This window comes from Xiphophorus hellerii, chromosome 15, assembly GCF_003331165.1.
Source record: "Xiphophorus hellerii strain 12219 chromosome 15, Xiphophorus_hellerii-4.1, whole genome shotgun sequence".
NCBI lineage: Eukaryota > Metazoa > Chordata > Actinopteri > Cyprinodontiformes > Poeciliidae > Xiphophorus > Xiphophorus hellerii.
In genome coordinates, this window is record NC_045686.1 from 7,387,143 (window position 1) to 7,405,975 (window position 18,833).

Below are 18,833 nucleotides of genomic sequence, written 5' to 3' on the forward strand. Positions count from 1 at the left end.
TCAAAACTGAGGCTGTTTTAACAACCTGCATTGTTTTTTACACCCGAACAATGAAAAAGATTTGGCCAGATGTTACAAAAACGACGAATAAAGACAACCGTTGTATTAAGTGCAACAATAGGAGTGATTATTATTTTTCGTTTTATTTTTTAATTACTTCAAAGCCAACAGTCAATTGTGGAAAAAAAAACAATAGAACAAGTGAATAAAATATTCACTACGTGCAAAAAGTCTCTTATTCATGTTCCTTTAGCTTTTTACACGTTGTGATTTTATGAAAAGAGCGACAAAAGCCGCAGACAACCTTGAAGCAAAGGAAAGATACTATTTACATATATTTTTCAGAAGTAGTGTGCGTCAAATATTTCAGCCTAAATCTGCTTTTCCTCCAGGAGTTTCTTGTATTTAGCTCCTCCCACCATCAGCTTTAAATAACTTTCCTATTACTGCAGGAATAACATACAAGTCTGAGATCATTTCAATAATTTCCTAAGAACTATCTTTAAAAAAAAATGAAAGAAACAATAAGTCAACTCAGTCAAACATGTAGGCTGTTTATTGCTTATTTCAAGCCACCAGTGGCCTCAGACGTCATATTTCAAAATGCCACACAGGCATTGTTACACTGCTTTCCTGTCTCACAACAGTGCTTCTACTAAAAGTTTGTCACCTGAAAAGAGCAATCAAGAGCAAATAAATTAAAAAAAAGTCACCACAAATGTCTCATAAGCACATGATTCATTTTGTCTCACAGTAGATGAATTTGTGCCTGAGACGTTACTGTTGTTTTACAACATAATGTTAGTTCAATAAGTTATTTAACAATTACATGGTCAACATGTAACAGAAAAAAAAAGATAAAAAAACATCACAGTTTTCTGCTCAACGCAATGCCAATTAACACCACATGAGAAACAGAGCTTATTAATATCACATGTATGTAGTGATATCACATGTATGTAGTGAAGTCTTATTTTTTACGTTAAAGAAAGAAAAAAAACAACAGGATTGCAGCAGAAACAGATGAGACTGAAAATAGTTGTGCTTTTAAGAAGCCATAAAAGCTATGGCTTACATTGAGATAGGTTCAAAGGTCAGATGTTTCACTCACTGCTGGATCTATGCACTCTGTCATCAAACAGCTGCAGTGATATGAATGTTTCAGTATGACTTACTGAAATTCGCTGCGGTTTCAGAGCAGAGTCGCTTCCTATGATAAAATGTTTTAAACCAAACTAACACGTACAATGCTTTGAATAAATACTCACACCCCTTGAATCTTTTCACATTATGTCATCCTGCAACCACAAATTTTAATGCAGTTCATTGGAATTGTATGTGACAGACCAACATATTTTTTTTGCAAATAAAAATGAAAAAATGTCTGCTGGGCATTTGTAATCATACCCCTTTAATCTGATACCTCTAAATCTAATGCATACTATTGCTTTCATATTAAGTAATCACAGTCATGTGGAAGCAAATTTTTTTTTGCACAGTATAATTCCAAAGTGTAGCTGCCAAACAATAGTCCAAATATGAACTGATACTGGGGCTGGTGGCGTGATCATACACCATTACCGTCACTTGAATGTCAGATTTTCCTTTAAAAAAAAACAAACATAGATAGTTTCTGTGTTTCCAACATTTAGAAGCAATGCATTTTTAAGAGTGGTTAATGTTAAGAGAAAAATAGATGTTATTTTAGGATTATTTTAGGTTCCCTACTGCATGTAGTGCTCTAACCCCTACGACTCTTATAAAGCTGGTGTGCTGCGTTAACGTTGGATCAGCTGATGCTCTTAACTTGTTCCCTGATTGTGCCACAAGACAGCTAGAAGGTATTATCTTCATCTCTGCGGGACAGTATGAGCTGCCTCCTTGGACCTGTGAGATGTGGGACGCTCGGGGGAGAATCTGACACCCCGCAGTCCAGTTTAGGAGTGGAGGTGCAGCGTGGCCCGACGCGGCTCATGAGTCCACGCACGTCTCTGTGCAGGGCAGGATCACTGGGGATGGAGCTGAGCCGGACCCCCTGTTCCAGACCCCCGATGTCCCGGTCCAAACGGGGGTTGCTGGCACTGCTGGGGGACTGGGGATCAGCACTGAAGTACAAGGTGGAACTTGATTCAGTAGGGCAGTAATAAGGCTCCGGGCTGTCTCCGAAAACGGACTTGCCCTCCGGGGAGCTGCGTTTGAAATCCGAAGCAGGTGACTCCATGGGGCTTTCCATCTCCAGACTGTCGTCCTCTCCCTCAGGTCGCTCGGTCGACGTGGGCTCGCTTACACTCTGGAACTCGTCTTTGCAGTCTGAGAGCGGAGCCAGGCCCTTCCCCTGGGACTCGGAGGTGGACACCCCTTCACAGCTGCCTCCAGCGGTAAAGGTGATGCCCTCGTTGCTTTTAAACTCCTGGTTGTACTCCTCCATGTCCAGTATGGCCGCCGGCCCACCGGCTCCATACGCCCTGTTGATTTTACAGAGATCGCCGGTTTTCAGGGCCAGACGGATGAGGAGCCAGTGGTGGTGGAAGCAAGGGCAGGAGCTGTTGGAGTGGCCTTGACAGTTTCCCGGGTGCTCCAGCAGAGAGCCAGCCACGCCGGACAGGGAGAAGCTGCCGTGATTCTGGACAGAAGACGCCGGCAGACTTTTGTCGCCAAGAGAGAAGGAGGACTCGCCTTGCTCTATGCATGTGCTGCCCATCTGATGTCGGTTTGTACCTTGGGAGATTTCTGTGGACTTGGGATGGAGGAACCGGTAGTACAGGACCAGCGAGGTGGCTCCTTGGAAGAAAATAGAGAAAATATTAAAGTTTAGTATGTATTTCTTCCCTGTGCCCTCCGACTGATTGGCACCTCTGTTAGATTGTAGTTTGGGATAGTAGGGAAACACAGACACACTCCTGTCCTACTCGGGTAGTGTGTTCGTCTTTCTCATTTTGAAGAGTGTCAAAGAGAAATGGGCCATTAATTATTAGTTGTCTTCTGCAACTTTACTCAACCTTAGAAAGAAACTATAAATAAATAACTGCTTTGGCTTATTTTACTGGAATTATTTGGGTTGCAAATTGGATTGGCACCAGTGATTTAAAAAATAAAAATGCCTCAGTGCAATATTTTGTCCATATTTAATAACTGTATGGTAATTGAGGATCTTTTGAATTTGTTTTTCTATGAATTTATCCGACTGTAACTTATTTTGATTTTTTTCAAAAAGGTTTATCAGGGAAAGTCAGTTAATTCGCTGTGAAAAGCTGCAGACAAACACTTCAGCCAGAAGCAGCTTTATTCGCTAAGTTTGTGCACACAAACAAGAAATTTGACTTTGGTTCCATTTTGCCCTCAGTGAGAACATTTTAAATATAAATAGGGAACTATTATAAAGCATGTCTTTGTAAATATGTGCATATACAGTGTTTTTACAAAAGAAGAAGACAAAGTTGAATTAGGGAAGGTATCAACGTATTGATGTGGGAACTCCGACTGTTAGGTGTTCATCAAAGAGACAACCAGAGGAAACAAAACCGTCTCTCTTCAGTGTTGTGTATTTAAGAAAATTTGATATCATATTATCTTAACAGTTTCAGACATTTCAGATGATGAATTTTCTACCTTTGCAGCCATATAGTCGTTTTTAAGAGTTTTGATTCCATACCTTTTGCTATCATTATTATTATTAACAGAATTGGACTGGTTTATCCCTCTGTACAGATACTACGGACAAAATGACTCACCAAGGAAAAAGCTGCACAGCACAGAGGTGGGAAGGGTCATGCTATCCCATGATGCTTCGCTCAGGAAGTCGGACGCGGCCAGCAGCAGAGTCACATTCTCTACGAGCATGAACTAAGGGAGGAGGAGAAAGTCACACCATCACTCATTTTCCAACAGCTTTACGTCACTTCAGGCTGAGGACACAGAGGTGAGGATGACGGTGCAAACTTCTTGCTTTATATAAGCTTGTGTCCTTGTAGGTCGCTGCGTGGAATGACCGGACACACCGGTGCATAGCGCATGAAACAGTTTTCTGCAAAACAAGTCATTTCTTACTGCATAGAAGCTGGCCATGCGAAAGCGCGAGGGTCCGTCTTTGACGTTGAAGAAGAGGAAGACGTGGATAAGCCCCAGAACGCCGTTAAAGGCACGCCAGCACCAGTGACCAGTGCAAATGTCGGGCTGCTGTGATACTAGCCAGAAGGAGGCTGTGAGCCAGTGAAAACCTGGATATCAAGGCAAAAAGAGACCAAAATCAGAGATTTATAGCCCAAACGCAAACTACGGAAGTTTGTTTTTGGGTTGTGCCTAAATGGCATCGGAGGACCTTCTCTCTCTGTGCTCACCTGCTACTCCGCAGACCCACCAGTTGAAGACCCTAGCGAAGAACATGAGGCAGGTCACCCGGGCTCCCAACATGCCTGCTCTCCAGACCAGCTGGCACAGCAGGGCTGCTGGTGGCATGGCCAAGTGGCCTGGCCGTATCAGGCAGCAGGCTCGGCTGTACAGCACCAGGGCCCAGGAAATGGACAGCACGCATAGCCCACAGCAATAAGCCACTGAGTGTTAAACAGAAGCAAAGCATTAGAAATAAAGTCATGGCTCAAATGAGAGCTAATAACTGACTTAGAGATGAGCTGACCTGGTGACATTATCCCCACATCTGTAGACACGACCACATACGCCTGCAGCAAGCTCTGAGGCAGCGTTAGGACCAGTGCCTCCAGCAGCCACAGGGCAGCAACGTCTGCCTGCTGCATGACAGCAGCACCCAGCTCAGCCACAGAGTCCTGCATGTGCAGCACGGACCTCATGCAGTCCCACAACCTGCCAGCAGAGGGAGACAAACACCTGAACAGGGATAACCTTCTCAATGACAGAATGATGTCAAAATCCCTGTCTGCATTCTCAGGAGTGTCATATCTCACCGAACATGGTGGCTGTGCTCACATGCAATAAACCCCAACATGCTGGGGTTGCACAGATCATACCTTTTGAAGATGCCCAAGTGTAGCACGTGTATGACGGAGAGGTAGCACCGCCTTTCATCCCCGTCATCATAGTACCACTTCACACTTAGCAGCTGGACTGCTGTCCCAGGAAGGAAGAGGCCGAGTGTGAGGCCCGCCCACTGCGTCTCCTCGTTCCAAAGGTAGAATCCTATACAGTAGATCACTGATGCACGCACGCAAACAAAAGACGAGCAGAATGCAGGTTTGTGCAAGAATTTAAAGTGCAAATGGAACTTACAGAGTGCCAAAATGAAATGAGGTAACAAGAGGTCATTATGCACAAAGCATGCTTTATCAGTGGGACAGATTTCTGCAAATTATTTTTACCATTTGGCATTACAAACTGAATTTAACTGCAATGTTTTATAACCAAGATGGAACTGGATTTGAATATGCAAATGGTTTGTATTAGATTGATTTGAGTATATCTTTTCATATACCTGGAAATGTGTCTTGAGATGACATGTGTTGCAAATTGGCACTACATAAATAAAAGTAATTGAAGTGAACTGTATTAAAGCATTGCATATGTTCGGATATATTGCCAAATGCACAGAATGCAACGGACAAAAAGAGCCCCCACAATGCAGTCATGCTGTCTGTCTACCAGCTTTGATGCAAACTTCAAATATTTGTTACAGAAACTGATGCTGCTCAGAAATGAGAAATCGGCAGAAGAGTGGAGTCCAACCAGCAGCTGAGTATTTTTATCTTCAGGGAATGGTATACCTGCAGAACACAAAGTCACACTTTGTACAGATCCAGTCATCTTTCTGGTATCCTGACCTTGGCTCATTGATCCGCTTGTTCAGGGAGACTGAGCTGACAAATAACAGGTGGGATGAGAACAGCACGAGAGATAATTTTGTTTAATATGGACTAAAATTTTAGAAATGAATATGGGGTAAGGATTTTAAGAATATAAATGCTGTTTGTGGTGAGCGGTAGGATGTAAATAGCCTTGGATAATAGGTGAAGGTGTTGGGGGACACCTTCAGGTGTTCACACCAGTTTCCAGCTGAGGTAAACAAAGCCTCGGCTCTCTGTTCAAGCTAGTAATAACAGCTTCACCTATTAAATTGTGTTTCCTCATGAATATAAAGCTGTGACAGTACTATAGAGGTCATATTTCCATGAGTGTAGCTAAAACATCCACAGTGTGATGAAACTTGTCTTCTTGCTATTATTTTATTTTCTTAGATAAAGCATCAATTTGGGAGCGCGAACGCCACCGGCAAGCTAGCTGCCCACTTACGTGCGCTCCGCTCGGCCACGATAACCAGCGCCGACACGCCGAGCAGGATTGCCTGGCACCACGCTATCCAGCAGCCGCTCCGCCGGGCCGCTGACGGCATCCTGCGGGCGAGCGCTCCGGGAGCGGCGTTCATCATGTTGCAGTTATGTGCGAGCGAGGAACAGCCGGGGACATGATCCTGGTCATCCTTCTCTCCGGATACATCCGCTCCCTTCTTCTTCTTCTTCTCCCGTTGCCCACCCCCTGTCAAAAAACATGACGTCAGTGGTCGCTTTAAAGGGGCATCAGTTACCGAGCGACTGATGAGACTGTAACTGTAGAGTGTTTACGGCAGGCCATTGTATCATTTGATCCCCATCATCGGCCATAACATTATGACCACTGACATTCGAAGTGAATAACATTGATTATATCTTCATCCTGGCATGTTGAGATATATATATGTCAAGCACCAATAGACGAGCTGCTGTGGCTCAAACGATGATGTTCGTGCGGGTTCTGATAGACACATGTCAGAATATACAGTGGGCCACATTTCATTGCGTGGGGTTTTGACCAGTTAGCCCATGCTGACCAGAGTTCTCCACCTAAGTGGGAATCAATGGACAAACAACTGGAACAACTGGCAACACCGACGAATCATTTGTGTATGTGGGAGGCATGTCTTTAAAATGCTTTCTTGTTTAATATGGGGCACCGGGTTGCACTGTGGAAGACAGCAAAAGGTTGTGGATTTTACCATGCACTTCACCTCAGAGTTATTCATTCATATTAATAGATCTGAAATGAAAAGCTTCATGCCAGATAGGACAATATAACTTTATGAAGACAGCTATTATGAAAAGGCATTATAAGCCTTTTGCAGATGTAGTGTTTTTATCAATTAAATCTAATTTCATAATTTGCTACTGGGACATGGATGTGGTCTCATTTTCAGCTCCAGCTACAACTACAGAGGTAAATGCATCTTAGCATGTCCACTCCAGGTTCCACAAGATGGTCTCAAGCATTCTCCTCCTGAATTTTCTCTTGAGTTGATTCCTTTGAAAAAAAACCAACAACACTGTAATCTAAAGTTTATCCCTGTGAATGTTTGTACCTCTCAGACGTAATAGTTCAATTTACGATAGTTCATTTGTTTGTTTGTTTTTTTGTTGCCTAGCAGCTGATAATTGTTTTTGGGCAGGCAAAGTGATGCAACTGATCATCAAGAATTATTAAGAAGTCAAAAAACATAAATGTCTGGGTGATAGAACAAAGGTTTTGTATCAGATACCAACCAGAGCTTCATTAGCTTCATGTGGTATTTCCTTACACTGTGCACATCGCTGTATGAAGTTCATTCCTCATTGAGTGAACCTGCAAAAATCAATGTCACATTTATTTAGGGTGCAACTCACAAATAGTATTTTAGTTTTGCAGTGCTATTTCCATCGCACCCAGACTAAGCCAACCAACGGGTAGTCAGGAACATCATCCACATCAAAATCGTCAACTGAATACCACCGGTAGTATTTGTATAATAATTTAAGAAACATGGCTGTAGGACATTTTAAAACCTGGCAGTTCTTTTTTTATTTTTTTTCATCAATACAGAGCAAGATGAAGAGCAACTGTAAGACAGATGGTGACTTGATCTACAGCGTATCATCAGCTAAGAGGCAGGTCAGGTAGGAGTCATATGAGCCACCAGTTTCAGTGTCCACATTAAAGCAAGTTTCACATCACCATGGAGTGTGTGTGTGTGTTGTGGGGGGAGGTGGGCAGGCAAAATAGAAGCACCTCCTCTAACATCAACTCTTTTGAGTTCAACTGAAATTCACCGCCTCCACTGACCAACCAACTCTAAAACATTTTGGAGAAAAGTTTTATAGTCATGCAGGAAAAAAAGATTGAATTATTTGACCACAGTGACAGTGGGAGGCCTGTCACTGTGGTCTCAAGACTTGAGTCCTGAGTCTTGAGTCCTCAAGTTGCCTGTCAACTGTCAACTGTCACCTTGGTGGTGGCAGCATTATTCTGTGAGGCTGTTTTACTGCAAGTGGTGCAATTCAAAACATGGATGAATATTAATGAAAAATTCCTTAATTTCATCTCAAACCAAGAACTGGATGATTGAAACATGGTCACAGCTGTGTGTTCTAACAGGATCATTATTCCAAGCATTAACACTGGTTTTGGATTAGAAAAAGCACGCTGATGTTAACCGTTTTGGAGAACCCTGACCTAAAATATACTTAAAATCTGTCAACTTTGCTTGAAAATGCATGACATTTGAACTATGTGTTGATAACAAGTGTAAATGATTCATTACACCACCTGACCATTGAAACCCATCCTTTGTCCACTCTTCTTTGGTTTATATTTTGAGGTTGGTTGGCCCAAAATTTCAATTCTAGTTTTAAAAGTTATTTCTTTGATACATACATTCCTGAGATTCTCAATTTTGCCATATTAATAGCTAGAGCTGCATGAAATTGGTTTGATGGCGATATTAGAGCCATCACAAATTTTTTTTTTTTTCTCAAATACTGCAGTTCAACAAATTGCATTAATTTTTGCAAACATCTTAACTTGTTTGCCTAGTCATGATATTGCACATGCATGCTGAGTTAAAGTTTGCTGTTTGTGAACAAAACATCTACCGCCTGATTAAAACTGAAATCACGGTATATACATATCGGTTCAAAATTTGCAGTAAGACCATACTGATAGTGAGAATAGTGTAATTTTGTGGTAATTATATATTTTTTTCCAGGCTGAAGCGATGATACTTACTGGCGAATATCCAGAGACTCATAACAGGATGTTTATCTGCATCACTAACTCCCCACATCAGCCGAGTGCACTCACACAAAGGCAAGCATGTATACCAAGCACGAACAATTGAGGTTTCCTCTGTGTCGTCATTTCAGCACTTAGCCCACTGACACTAGAGTCATGTTTGTACAGTCATTTTCACTTTAGCCACTCAACGTTAACACGGGCATGTGCACCCCAACAGGAAAACTCGGTCTTACACAGTGAGTCCACAAATATTATCACATTTTGGTAATAATTTATTGTTTCAAATGTTTAAAAATATGTATCCAAATATATAGCAAGTATCGAATTTTTACACACGTTAGATTCAAATCAGTAACTGAATAAATTATAAAAACATAAGAATATTAAATCACTGAAGTCTGTTTTTTCCCAGGTCATGCTGGCAATGTCTTGACTCTTGATGAGCTCAAATCCCTATTGAGTATATAGGCAATCCATGATAGAGATAAGGCTTTACTTCAAATAGGACAGTGACAGACAGCTGCTGAGTTGGCCTCTAAGGATTATTTGGTGGGATTAGCAGGTCAGTCTTAAGTCTCTGAAATGCAGCCTGACTCCAGCTTGATGCTTGCTGGTGGCAAAACCATGGGACTGTGATAATGCATCTGAGCAGCGGTATACTCCTCTGCTGATCTAGAGATGCTCAGTTCGGCCTTCCCTCTGGTAACATCTTGGAGGCTTAAGATATTATTCTCTATCTTTTGTATCAGGTCAATGATGTTCCCTTTGTCTATCTCGGCCTCAGTGGCCACTACTTCTAGCTGCTCTGCGGCCTCACTCATGTCGAACCTCTCTATCTCAGAATTGACCCGTTGTAGCTCCTCTGGTGACAGCCTCCGGGATGCTGAGGGGGAAAGAGGGCAGAAGCCTTGGAGGTGCACCTGCAGGCTGCTGTAGTGAAGATACGTACTGGAGCAGAGAGGACAGCGGTGAGTCCCCTCCCCTGTATGCAGCCGCTTGTGAAGCTTGAGGTGAATAAATTGAGTAAATCGGGCTGGACAGAGCTTGCACTGGTAAGGCCTCTCACCAGAGTGTAATCTCTGGTGGGTCTTCAGGTTGCTAGTGCTGCTAAATCTCTTATGGCACACCTAAAAATAAAGCAACGTAAATGTAATAAATGCATCTATCGGTGTTCAAGCTTAGATGACATGATGGCTAGAAGTGTTAGCTCTTTTCAATATGTAGATTCAAGCTGTGAAATAATACTTCTGAAGTTACACACTTACCTTGCACTCGTGAGGTTTCTCTCCTGTGTGAACCAGGTAGTGTTTTTGCAAGTGTGCCAGCTGAGTGAAGTTCTTGTTACAGGTCTGACATTTAAATGGACGCTCACCACTGTGCACTCGCAGATGAACCTGAAAACAACATGTAAGAGCAATAGGTTTAGTTTCAGCTTTAGTATGCTCTTAAACACAGCATAGTCATTCAGTTATATTTCTTGCTAGTTATTTTCTTCAGGATCTTGATGTTGTACTGACCTTGAGATTGGACAGCTGCCCAAAGATCTTTCCACAGATGTTGCATTCATACCGAATCTTTCCATTTTGCCTTGTGAGTGGATAAGACAGGGTCTTGTAGCCAATGATCTGGCCTCCTCTCTTTTGCCTCTCAAGATCCAATGCATCTTCAGCATTGCTCTGAGTGGCAGAGGTAGGTGTGGAAGGAAGGTAGTTTGAGGAGGCAGCCGTAGCAACTGGAGGTGAGCATTCCCGAGGTGCAAAAGAAGGTTTTCCATGGAGATTAATGCCAATGGGTGGGGAGCTGGCCTTGGTAGATGCAGTGAGGTCTGTGTAGACATTGGTGCAAGCAGAGTATTTGAAGTCTCTGAGGTCAGTTGAAGTATTCTTGAGGTAGTTTACCTTTTTGGAGTGGAGGTCATTGGTGTCTTTGTGCTCATTGTTTTGCATAAGACTGAGGTCTTGTTTGCAGTTGGATGACACAAGTAAAAAGTCTTTGGAACCACTACCTGAAGGATGTAGAAAGTGTGCATAGTTGTCGAAAGGTAGAAACTTAGAGGATGTGGGCAAGTGTGGTTTCAGTTGTTCATTGTAGAATGGTAACGAATGTGGGAGAAGGCCCAGTGAGTAGTGAGGCAATAGATAGGGGCTCTCCCTGAAAGTGGAGTGAACATCCTTAGAAACACAAGGTTTTTGGTGAAGTTCAGTTTTGCCAGCGTCTTGAGTGTGTTGCAGGGTGAAGTGCAAATTAGTTGGAATGGGAGTGCTTAATGCTGGCCTTTTGGCAGTAGAAGCGCTGTATGGTGCCAAAGATAGCAAAGGAACATATCTGTAGCCATGAGGGGACTCCAAGTTGGACTGCATTGGGTAGACAGTATTGGAACATAAGGGAAAAACTGGTACACTCGTTGAAAACACCTGACTGTCCTGGTGTCTGAGACAGATAGATTTAGATTTGGAAGGTTCATCTCGGAGAATCTCAGAAACAGTGTGCCCTCGTTTTCCTTTCATCTTTTCGCAAGCCTGAATCTGCTCTGATAGACAAATAGAAAATGGAGAGATGTCATTAGAATCAGATGAATTTAGTATAAAAATTCAAAAACTCAGCTAGCTACTACATTCCATTGAGTGATCTGTGAAGTTTTAATAATAATATACATCCAAGCATGTTCTTTTTATCAATCTGACCATTTTCGTAAATATGGAGTTAAACCTTTTTCACTAAGTTTACCTTTCAGAGTTTCCCACACCACTTAACCTTATAAAAAGTGACAGTAGGCATGACACAATCAACCTATGATCTGATGCAAATAGTATACAACCCATGGTTACAGAAACTGCTTTAGAGACCTAGTTATATAGACCTAGTTATATCTATATCTATATATATATATAAAATCATCATGTAGATCTTTATGATGACGCACATATGACCCACATCTACATGGTACAGAAATTTAGACTTTCAGTCAGACTGAAATGGTCCTGAAGGTAGCTGGACATGTTCACTGAATCATGCACAGACATTACGTTTACAATAGCAGGACTTCTATAGTATCACATGTAAACAAGTGAATAGCCAGGAAGTCTTGTGGGTGGTGCTTTTATGGCCTCCTGCAGACTAGACAAAGTACTCAAGGTTGCAAACAGAGGAAGACAAAATACAGGGGTATGGTTGTGCATTTAACCTACTTTGGACACAGTTAACATCATCTCACACACTGGAGCGCAAGTCTTATCTTTTGTTCACTCCCTTCTTACCCTACCCTTCCACCTCTTAGCAAACAAACAAATAACACTGAGTGAGATATCAATCTTTCAGCGGGTCACCTTGTCAGGAAGTTAAAGTAGCCTTCCTAAGTCACTTCTTTTAAGAGCTAAATAAATAAAAGATGGTGCACCTGAATAAAGTCAATACCTTAAGTCACAACTACTGAGGGAGCACTGACATATGTAAACAGATAATATAGACTAAAAGGTTTAAAATAAGGAAAATGGTCTCATTTTACTTAGGTGCTGCCTCTTTAGAAAATCCCCTCTCTGTTTCCATGACTGTTCTATCGTCTTTTGTACTCTCCTTCAATAAAGAGGCCATGGGTGTGACTGAGTAACTTTTTTAACACCCATACAAAGACTGTGTCAGCTGGTCAACTGTTTGACAGGGAGCTCTTCACTGTGACAATCTAACCGGAATATGTGTCAAAGCATAGGTGTTGGGGTGGTTTCGAATGACTTTTATGAGATTTTATTCAATCTAAGCAAACACTTACCATTTGTCTTAACAGCTAGTTGGCCACGATGAGGGTAGTTGCAACGCTGGGCAAGTTCAGAGCTGTACCACACCAGAAGCTCCTGATCTGGCTGAAGTGGTTTGATTGTGTAAAAGAAGATGTCCAAACCTATCTGGCAGGCAACCAGATTCTGCTCTTCTACTGATCTTGCTGGGTTGACATAACGCATCCAGTTGCTTTGTTCCTCATTCAAACCATCCAGGATATGGTGAAGTTGCCCCTCTGAGAAGACCTATAATACAAAACAACATTGAAATTATGGAAAGTAGTTCTGGTAATAATGAGACAGGCAGCACTGTAATATGATCTGACTTCAGAATCAGGATGTCAGTTTCCTAGTCTCTTTATGGTAAGCATTATATATATGTTCAGCTTAAGAAGTAGCATAGGGCTGGTTGCGGTGTAGCAACTCATCTAGATTTATGAAAGCAACACTGAATGAGACATTCTCAGTATGACTGGATTATAGTACGATATCTCGCCTACTGCCACCATGAGCTAGGACAATTGTGGAGCAGATGTCCTTTACCTTCTCTCTCCATCTCTACTTTTTCTGCTGTCTGAAGCTATGGAGCAGTGCTCTTGATTGATTCATGGCTAACAGACCATCTCCGTTTAAGCTACTCAAAGGTCAGATAAGCCTGGTATTAGTTCAAGGTTACCAGCCCTGTGCTTCTGAATTGCAACGGAGCTTGTGTGTAATGGAAGATCTTCTGGTGTTGCTGATTTGTAACATCGCAGTTCTCAGGCTCAAAGCCACTTCCTCGCTTAGTCAGTGTGAGAATGTGAGTCTGGAGAAGTGCGGACATGTATATGGTGTATTTACTGGCAGTGATACCACTGCTGAGAGAAGCAGAGAGAGAAGAACCACTGCGTCACTGAAACCAAACAGCTGTGTGTGCCTCTGTGTGTGTGTGTGTGTGTGTGTGTGTGTGTGTGTATGTGATTTCAAACAGCCTTGCTCAGTACTGGCAATCAGTTTTGCATACGTGTTAAACACACGATTAATCCTCCATCTAGTGCAATACCCAAGCATTGACAAGCAAACTTTTCTTATACAGGATGCCTCTCCTTGACCACAACTGCAAACCAGCGCAATGACACTGTTATAGAAAGGTCCCTGGTTGGAGCTGCAGGATGTGAACAGTTCTGAAACACACACCCTTGCATTTAGTTTTCAAGCACCCAAATCCAGAGCCTCACATATTGCATACTTACCCTCCAGAAGTATCTGCTGTCAGCATTTTTTGGCAGTGTTTTGCTGGTGTAGCTTTCGCCAACGAGAGGACCAAAACGGGTACCCTTTGGAATCAACTCCTTACTGGTCACTCCAAGCACCTGTTCAATAAGAAACATACAGAAACATACAATTACAGATTAGTTCACAAATGGAGAGAACAAAGAAGACAGAATAAAGAAGGCAGAATAAAAGACAGCTTTTTTGATAAAAGCTGTCTTTTATCAAAAGAAAAGACAGCTTTTCTTTTGATAAGAAAAGCTGTTTTATCAAATTTTGCATTACAAATCAACTTCAATGTGATTAAATAAAGTAATGCAGTGTTTTGGAAAACTATTTGCTCCCTGGCATATTTCTTGTTTTAAATATCAGAAAACAACAACTTGAGTAAATACAAAAAAACTATTTTCAAATTATGTCTTCAGTTAAGGAAAAAATACATCACAGCCAATGTGAAAAGATAATTATCCACCTTTCTAAGACATGAATTCACTGTGACTAGACACTTTTTTAAATAGCTGAGTTAAATTTCACTAACACCCACATCTGATCACTGCCTGACTTGCATAATCAAGAAGTAACTTAATAAGGGCCTGTCTGACAGCATGATGTAGGCTAAAAGATCTCAAAAAGTAACATGTCATAACCTAAGCCAAATGTCATATAAATCACTTGACCTAGAAAGATTTATAAACAATTTCTAAGGCTTTGAGACTCCACAGAACCACATTATCCACAAACAGTGAAAACATTTTAAAAAGCAGGGAACTTTCCCAGGGTAGCCAGCTTATCAGAATTTCTCTGAGAAATTACATCAAAGTACATAAAAAAACTCAATCAATGCAACCCATATTATTATGTCAGGTACTGCAGGCTTCACTTCTCTCAGTTAGGTCAGCGTTCATGACTCAATTATCTTAAATAAATTGGGGAGAAAAAAATTGTATCCAAAGGACAATCCAAAGGCCAAAACATAAACAAAAAGAAGACAGAGGCCAGTCTGTCATTTGCCAGCTTGTTGATCCTCAAATATTTTGGTAAAATCTAATGTGGACTGTCTAGAAAACTGTTTTCGGTATACATCTCATTACGAATCACACTGTGATACTAACAACATTTCAAACAAAGCAGGACACTGTCACTTCTAGGTTTATCACTTGAGTGATACTGCCAGTATAAATAAACAGTGATTCTGTTAATTTATTGGTAATGATAGTTGCAGGGCACCACCAGTTCAGTTTTAGGCACAGTTCCTGTTTCAAATAGTGTCAGATCGATTTGAATAGATTTTGTATGTTAATAAATGAAATTATAATTTATAGACAGCTATTTTGTATTGTTCAGGTTACCTTTGTCTGATATTAAAATTTCTGTGATAATCTGAGACAAGTAAGGACAACAAAACAACAAAACGTAGAAGAGAGTCTGGTCGATAATATTTTCATACAAATTTTAGGTGAATTACTGGAAAGTTGCCATCTTCTTATTATTTTTACAAGGCAGCAGATTTTATTGTGTCAGATCTTTCACACTGAATTATGATATGGCACAATCTTTTACCCATATTCTGAATATTTCATAAGCCAGTCATCAGAGATTTCTGTAGTTTCTCTACCACATTAAAATTTCACCACTGCTGTTGTTCTGTGACCTCCAGGTGTGAAACTCACTCCTCTATCTCCAGCCTTCCGACTGAAGAAGATAGGATAAGGTGTCATGGTCACACCCCGACTGGTGAACTACACCAGGTTACATTTTTGTCAAACCTAAAGCATAAAGGCACATATAAGGTATTCTTTCACCTGTGAGTGATTCTCATGTCTGTACCAGGATGAGTTTGACTCTGGTTCATCTACTTACTAGTTTTGTTCTTGATGGCTTTATTTCAGTTGCACTTGTGTTGCAGATCACTGGTTGTCTGTGCTAAAAGACCCCTGGCAAGCCTTGTTAAAAGGTGAAAGTTGTAAGGCAAGTATTCAACTTTGGACAGATAATCTACTTCCTGTGACTACGTTTGAAAACCATACTTTCTCTATAGATTCAGCCGCACAACTTTAGATTTGGTGGACAATTTTGACTAAGCCAGACACACCTATGTTTTAAATAGCCAGATTTCTGGCTATTTAAAAGATTATTTCAGGTATTTCCTATTTGATGAGTCCCCATGTGTCAGCTTTGCTTTAGGGTCTAATTTGTCCCTGGAACAAAAGGATCAGAATCTTTGCTAGCTCCTAATCACAGCCCCCTGTGTCTGAGTGCCGGGGGCTCAGCCATTGTTTCCGTCTTTGCCACGGCACACATGCAAGAGGGAGGAAAGGCTCAAATTAGACAATAACATGTCAAGTACATCCCGCCTGAGGATGGATGAGTGGACGGAAGGATGTTGGAGTGACGCAAAGAAGGTCTGTAAAAACATAAACAACTGCTCCGTTTATGCTTAGATGTTTTTGATTTAGGGATTTTACAGTATAATTCCAATGCCATGCTTTTGTTCAAACCCCACATATGGCATAAGAGTAGGAGTAAAGTCTTACATACCTCTGTAGAACTGTAGCAACGTTTCAGGGCAAGGTTTCTGGGCAAAGACCTCTCGGCTCTTGTTTTGCCATGGCTATTGGACTCTTCCTCCAGAGGATGGTCTTTCACAATGTAGGTGCACTGCTCCTCAAAGTTGGCTTCGCTCCATGATCTCATATCTACATTTTGTGTACCTGTCACAGAGGTAGCTCCTATGCTCTGTGGTGACCTCTCTGAGGTTAGCATGTCTGTGGTGCATTCAGAAGAGGAGGCCTAGGGAGGAGGAAAGGGCAAAATATTTGGGTGAGCGGTAAATCAGACCATATCAATAAAAACATGCTGGCTGTTGGATTGTAGAGATGATAGAGGCTTTTTTTCCAGCTACCACGAATGATGTGGGTTCTTTTTTGCAAACAAAAACAGGTTTCCTTTACAACACATCCACCCAACACATCAAGGCTCACTTTGGAACTCTTGTTGACACAATATGCCATTGTCTTTTCATTTCACAGCAAAAAAAAGAAATACAGCTGTACCACGAAAAGTCAAGCTTTGAATTGATCTTGAAGTAGATTTTGGAGTGTAATGTGAGATATATCATAGAGGAGATAGTTATAGTTCCAGGAATAAGACTCTTTCCATCGGCTGCTACCGGACAAACAAACTTCAAAGTGAAACCTGCCCGATTAGCCCCACTGTCCCACACATCCTGTGACTCTGAATCACCACCCCGAGGCTACAGTGGAGGTTCCTTTGCACGTCAGCCCTGAAGCAGGACCACTTTCACAAGGAAACTAACACTCCTTGTGTATCAACCCGACTTCCTCTGAATTGACTTGGCATTTTGCCAGACCTGAACTCTTCTTTTTCTCTTTCTATCTGATCTTTCTATCTTTCTCACTATTTCTCTGTTTCACCTCAACAAGATGTGGTCAAGTAGCTCAGCCCTCACAAAAGAAATGTGCCGTATATGATAGGATGATATACAGAGTGAAAAGATGATGAAAGGCTTGTGACACACAAACACAACATGCAGAGCTAGTGCTTTATTAATCTCTTCACTTTGCTGCTCAGATAATGATTGATAAGCACTAATATTGGTAAGCAGTCATTTGACTCATGTTCTTCCCTGATAAGAAACCACATTAAATGCAAAATCTAAACCTTATTAAAGACTTAACCATCTAATGTAGGCTCAGAGAAGCTAAAGCAACAGATTTATTATCTGGGAGGAAAAAAAGAGAGAATGGACGCAGATAAAAATGCAACGAGATGAGATTTATGGAGGATGTTTCAGCCTTTTTTCTCTGAAGTGTGTCGCCACAGCTGACTCGGAATGACTGTCACAAGTGTGACAGCTCACTTTGAAACCATTCAACCTAGTGACACAGCAGAAAATATACTCTGGAAATCAAGACATGAGTCAAGAGCTGTATTACCATGTATCAGTTTGACTCTAGAAAGCACAATTAAACTCTGTCAGACACTTCTTCCTGAGAGACAGAGATGTGTCTATCAGTTAAAGAGAATAACTAAATTAGAAACCGATTCCCCAGACAGTCCTTCAGATAGTGATATCAATGATTTTATGAATGTATCAGACTTACTTTAAAGCCTTGAGAGGAGCCACACATAAGGCAGGCTGTCTGTGCTCTCCTAGAGGTTGAGTTTCTATTTTCTGCGTCTCTTGTCTTCTGTCACTCACCCGACCACAGCGTACCTAAGCGTGGCTGACTGTGCAGTCAAACCTTTGAGTCTGGAGGAGCTAAGGTGCATTTCTGAGACTATACGAGAGTAAAACACTCCCTTTTCCTGCTGTGCGCCCTCCTCTTTCTCTTCCTCCTCCACTCCCCCCCCCTTTTTTTACCCCATGTTGACTCCTCCTTAGAGTGGTTATATTAGCGTGTGTGTATGTGTGTGCCATTGTGTTGCCCTGAGGCATAAGGCTTTCTCCAGGGGGGTCCGTTGGCTGTCACAAAGCTATGTCCGGATCACACAAATGCATCTTCATTTTCTGAAAATTGCTCTCTCTGTCTGTGTGCAAAAAGAAGGCAAACCTGTGTTGAGATTGTGAAAAGCTAAGCAAGAATGGTTTGTTTGGAACTGTTGCTTCCTTTCCCTTAGACGTTATTTGAAATAAATGCAAAATTTTATGTCATACAATTCAGCAAAAGTTTTGTCATTTAGAACTCAGAGTTTCTTTAAAGAAATGACAAAGAGTAAGAAATGACAAAGAGTTTCTTTGTT

General features: G+C 41.5%; 2 protein-coding genes across 2 annotated transcripts; both read right to left on the reverse strand.

The window, feature by feature from the left end:
- Positions 1-534: 534 nt before the first annotated feature.
- xkr5a (XK related 5a) lies at positions 535-6,583 on the reverse strand (the record flags this gene model as incomplete). Its single annotated transcript, XM_032586082.1, has 7 exons — positions 535-2,781; positions 3,732-3,843; positions 4,048-4,217; positions 4,338-4,550; positions 4,634-4,818; positions 4,983-5,166; positions 6,259-6,583. Coding segments are annotated over 7 exons (2,136 nt in total), but the record flags the coding sequence as incomplete, so codon positions are not given.
- Positions 6,584-9,299: 2,716 nt separating this feature from the next.
- Positions 9,300-18,357, reverse strand: prdm1c (PR domain containing 1c, with ZNF domain). The gene is made up of 7 exons (XM_032585722.1): positions 18,194-18,357; positions 16,608-16,859; positions 14,051-14,170; positions 12,812-13,064; positions 10,563-11,575; positions 10,311-10,439; positions 9,300-10,172 (listed from the first exon to the last, which is right to left on the reverse strand). Exons 1-7 carry the CDS (start codon positions 18,218-18,220, stop codon positions 9,615-9,617), a joined length of 2,352 nt encoding a protein of 783 aa, XP_032441613.1. The 5' UTR covers positions 18,221-18,357; the 3' UTR covers positions 9,300-9,614.
- Between the last annotated feature and the right edge of the window lie 476 nt (positions 18,358-18,833).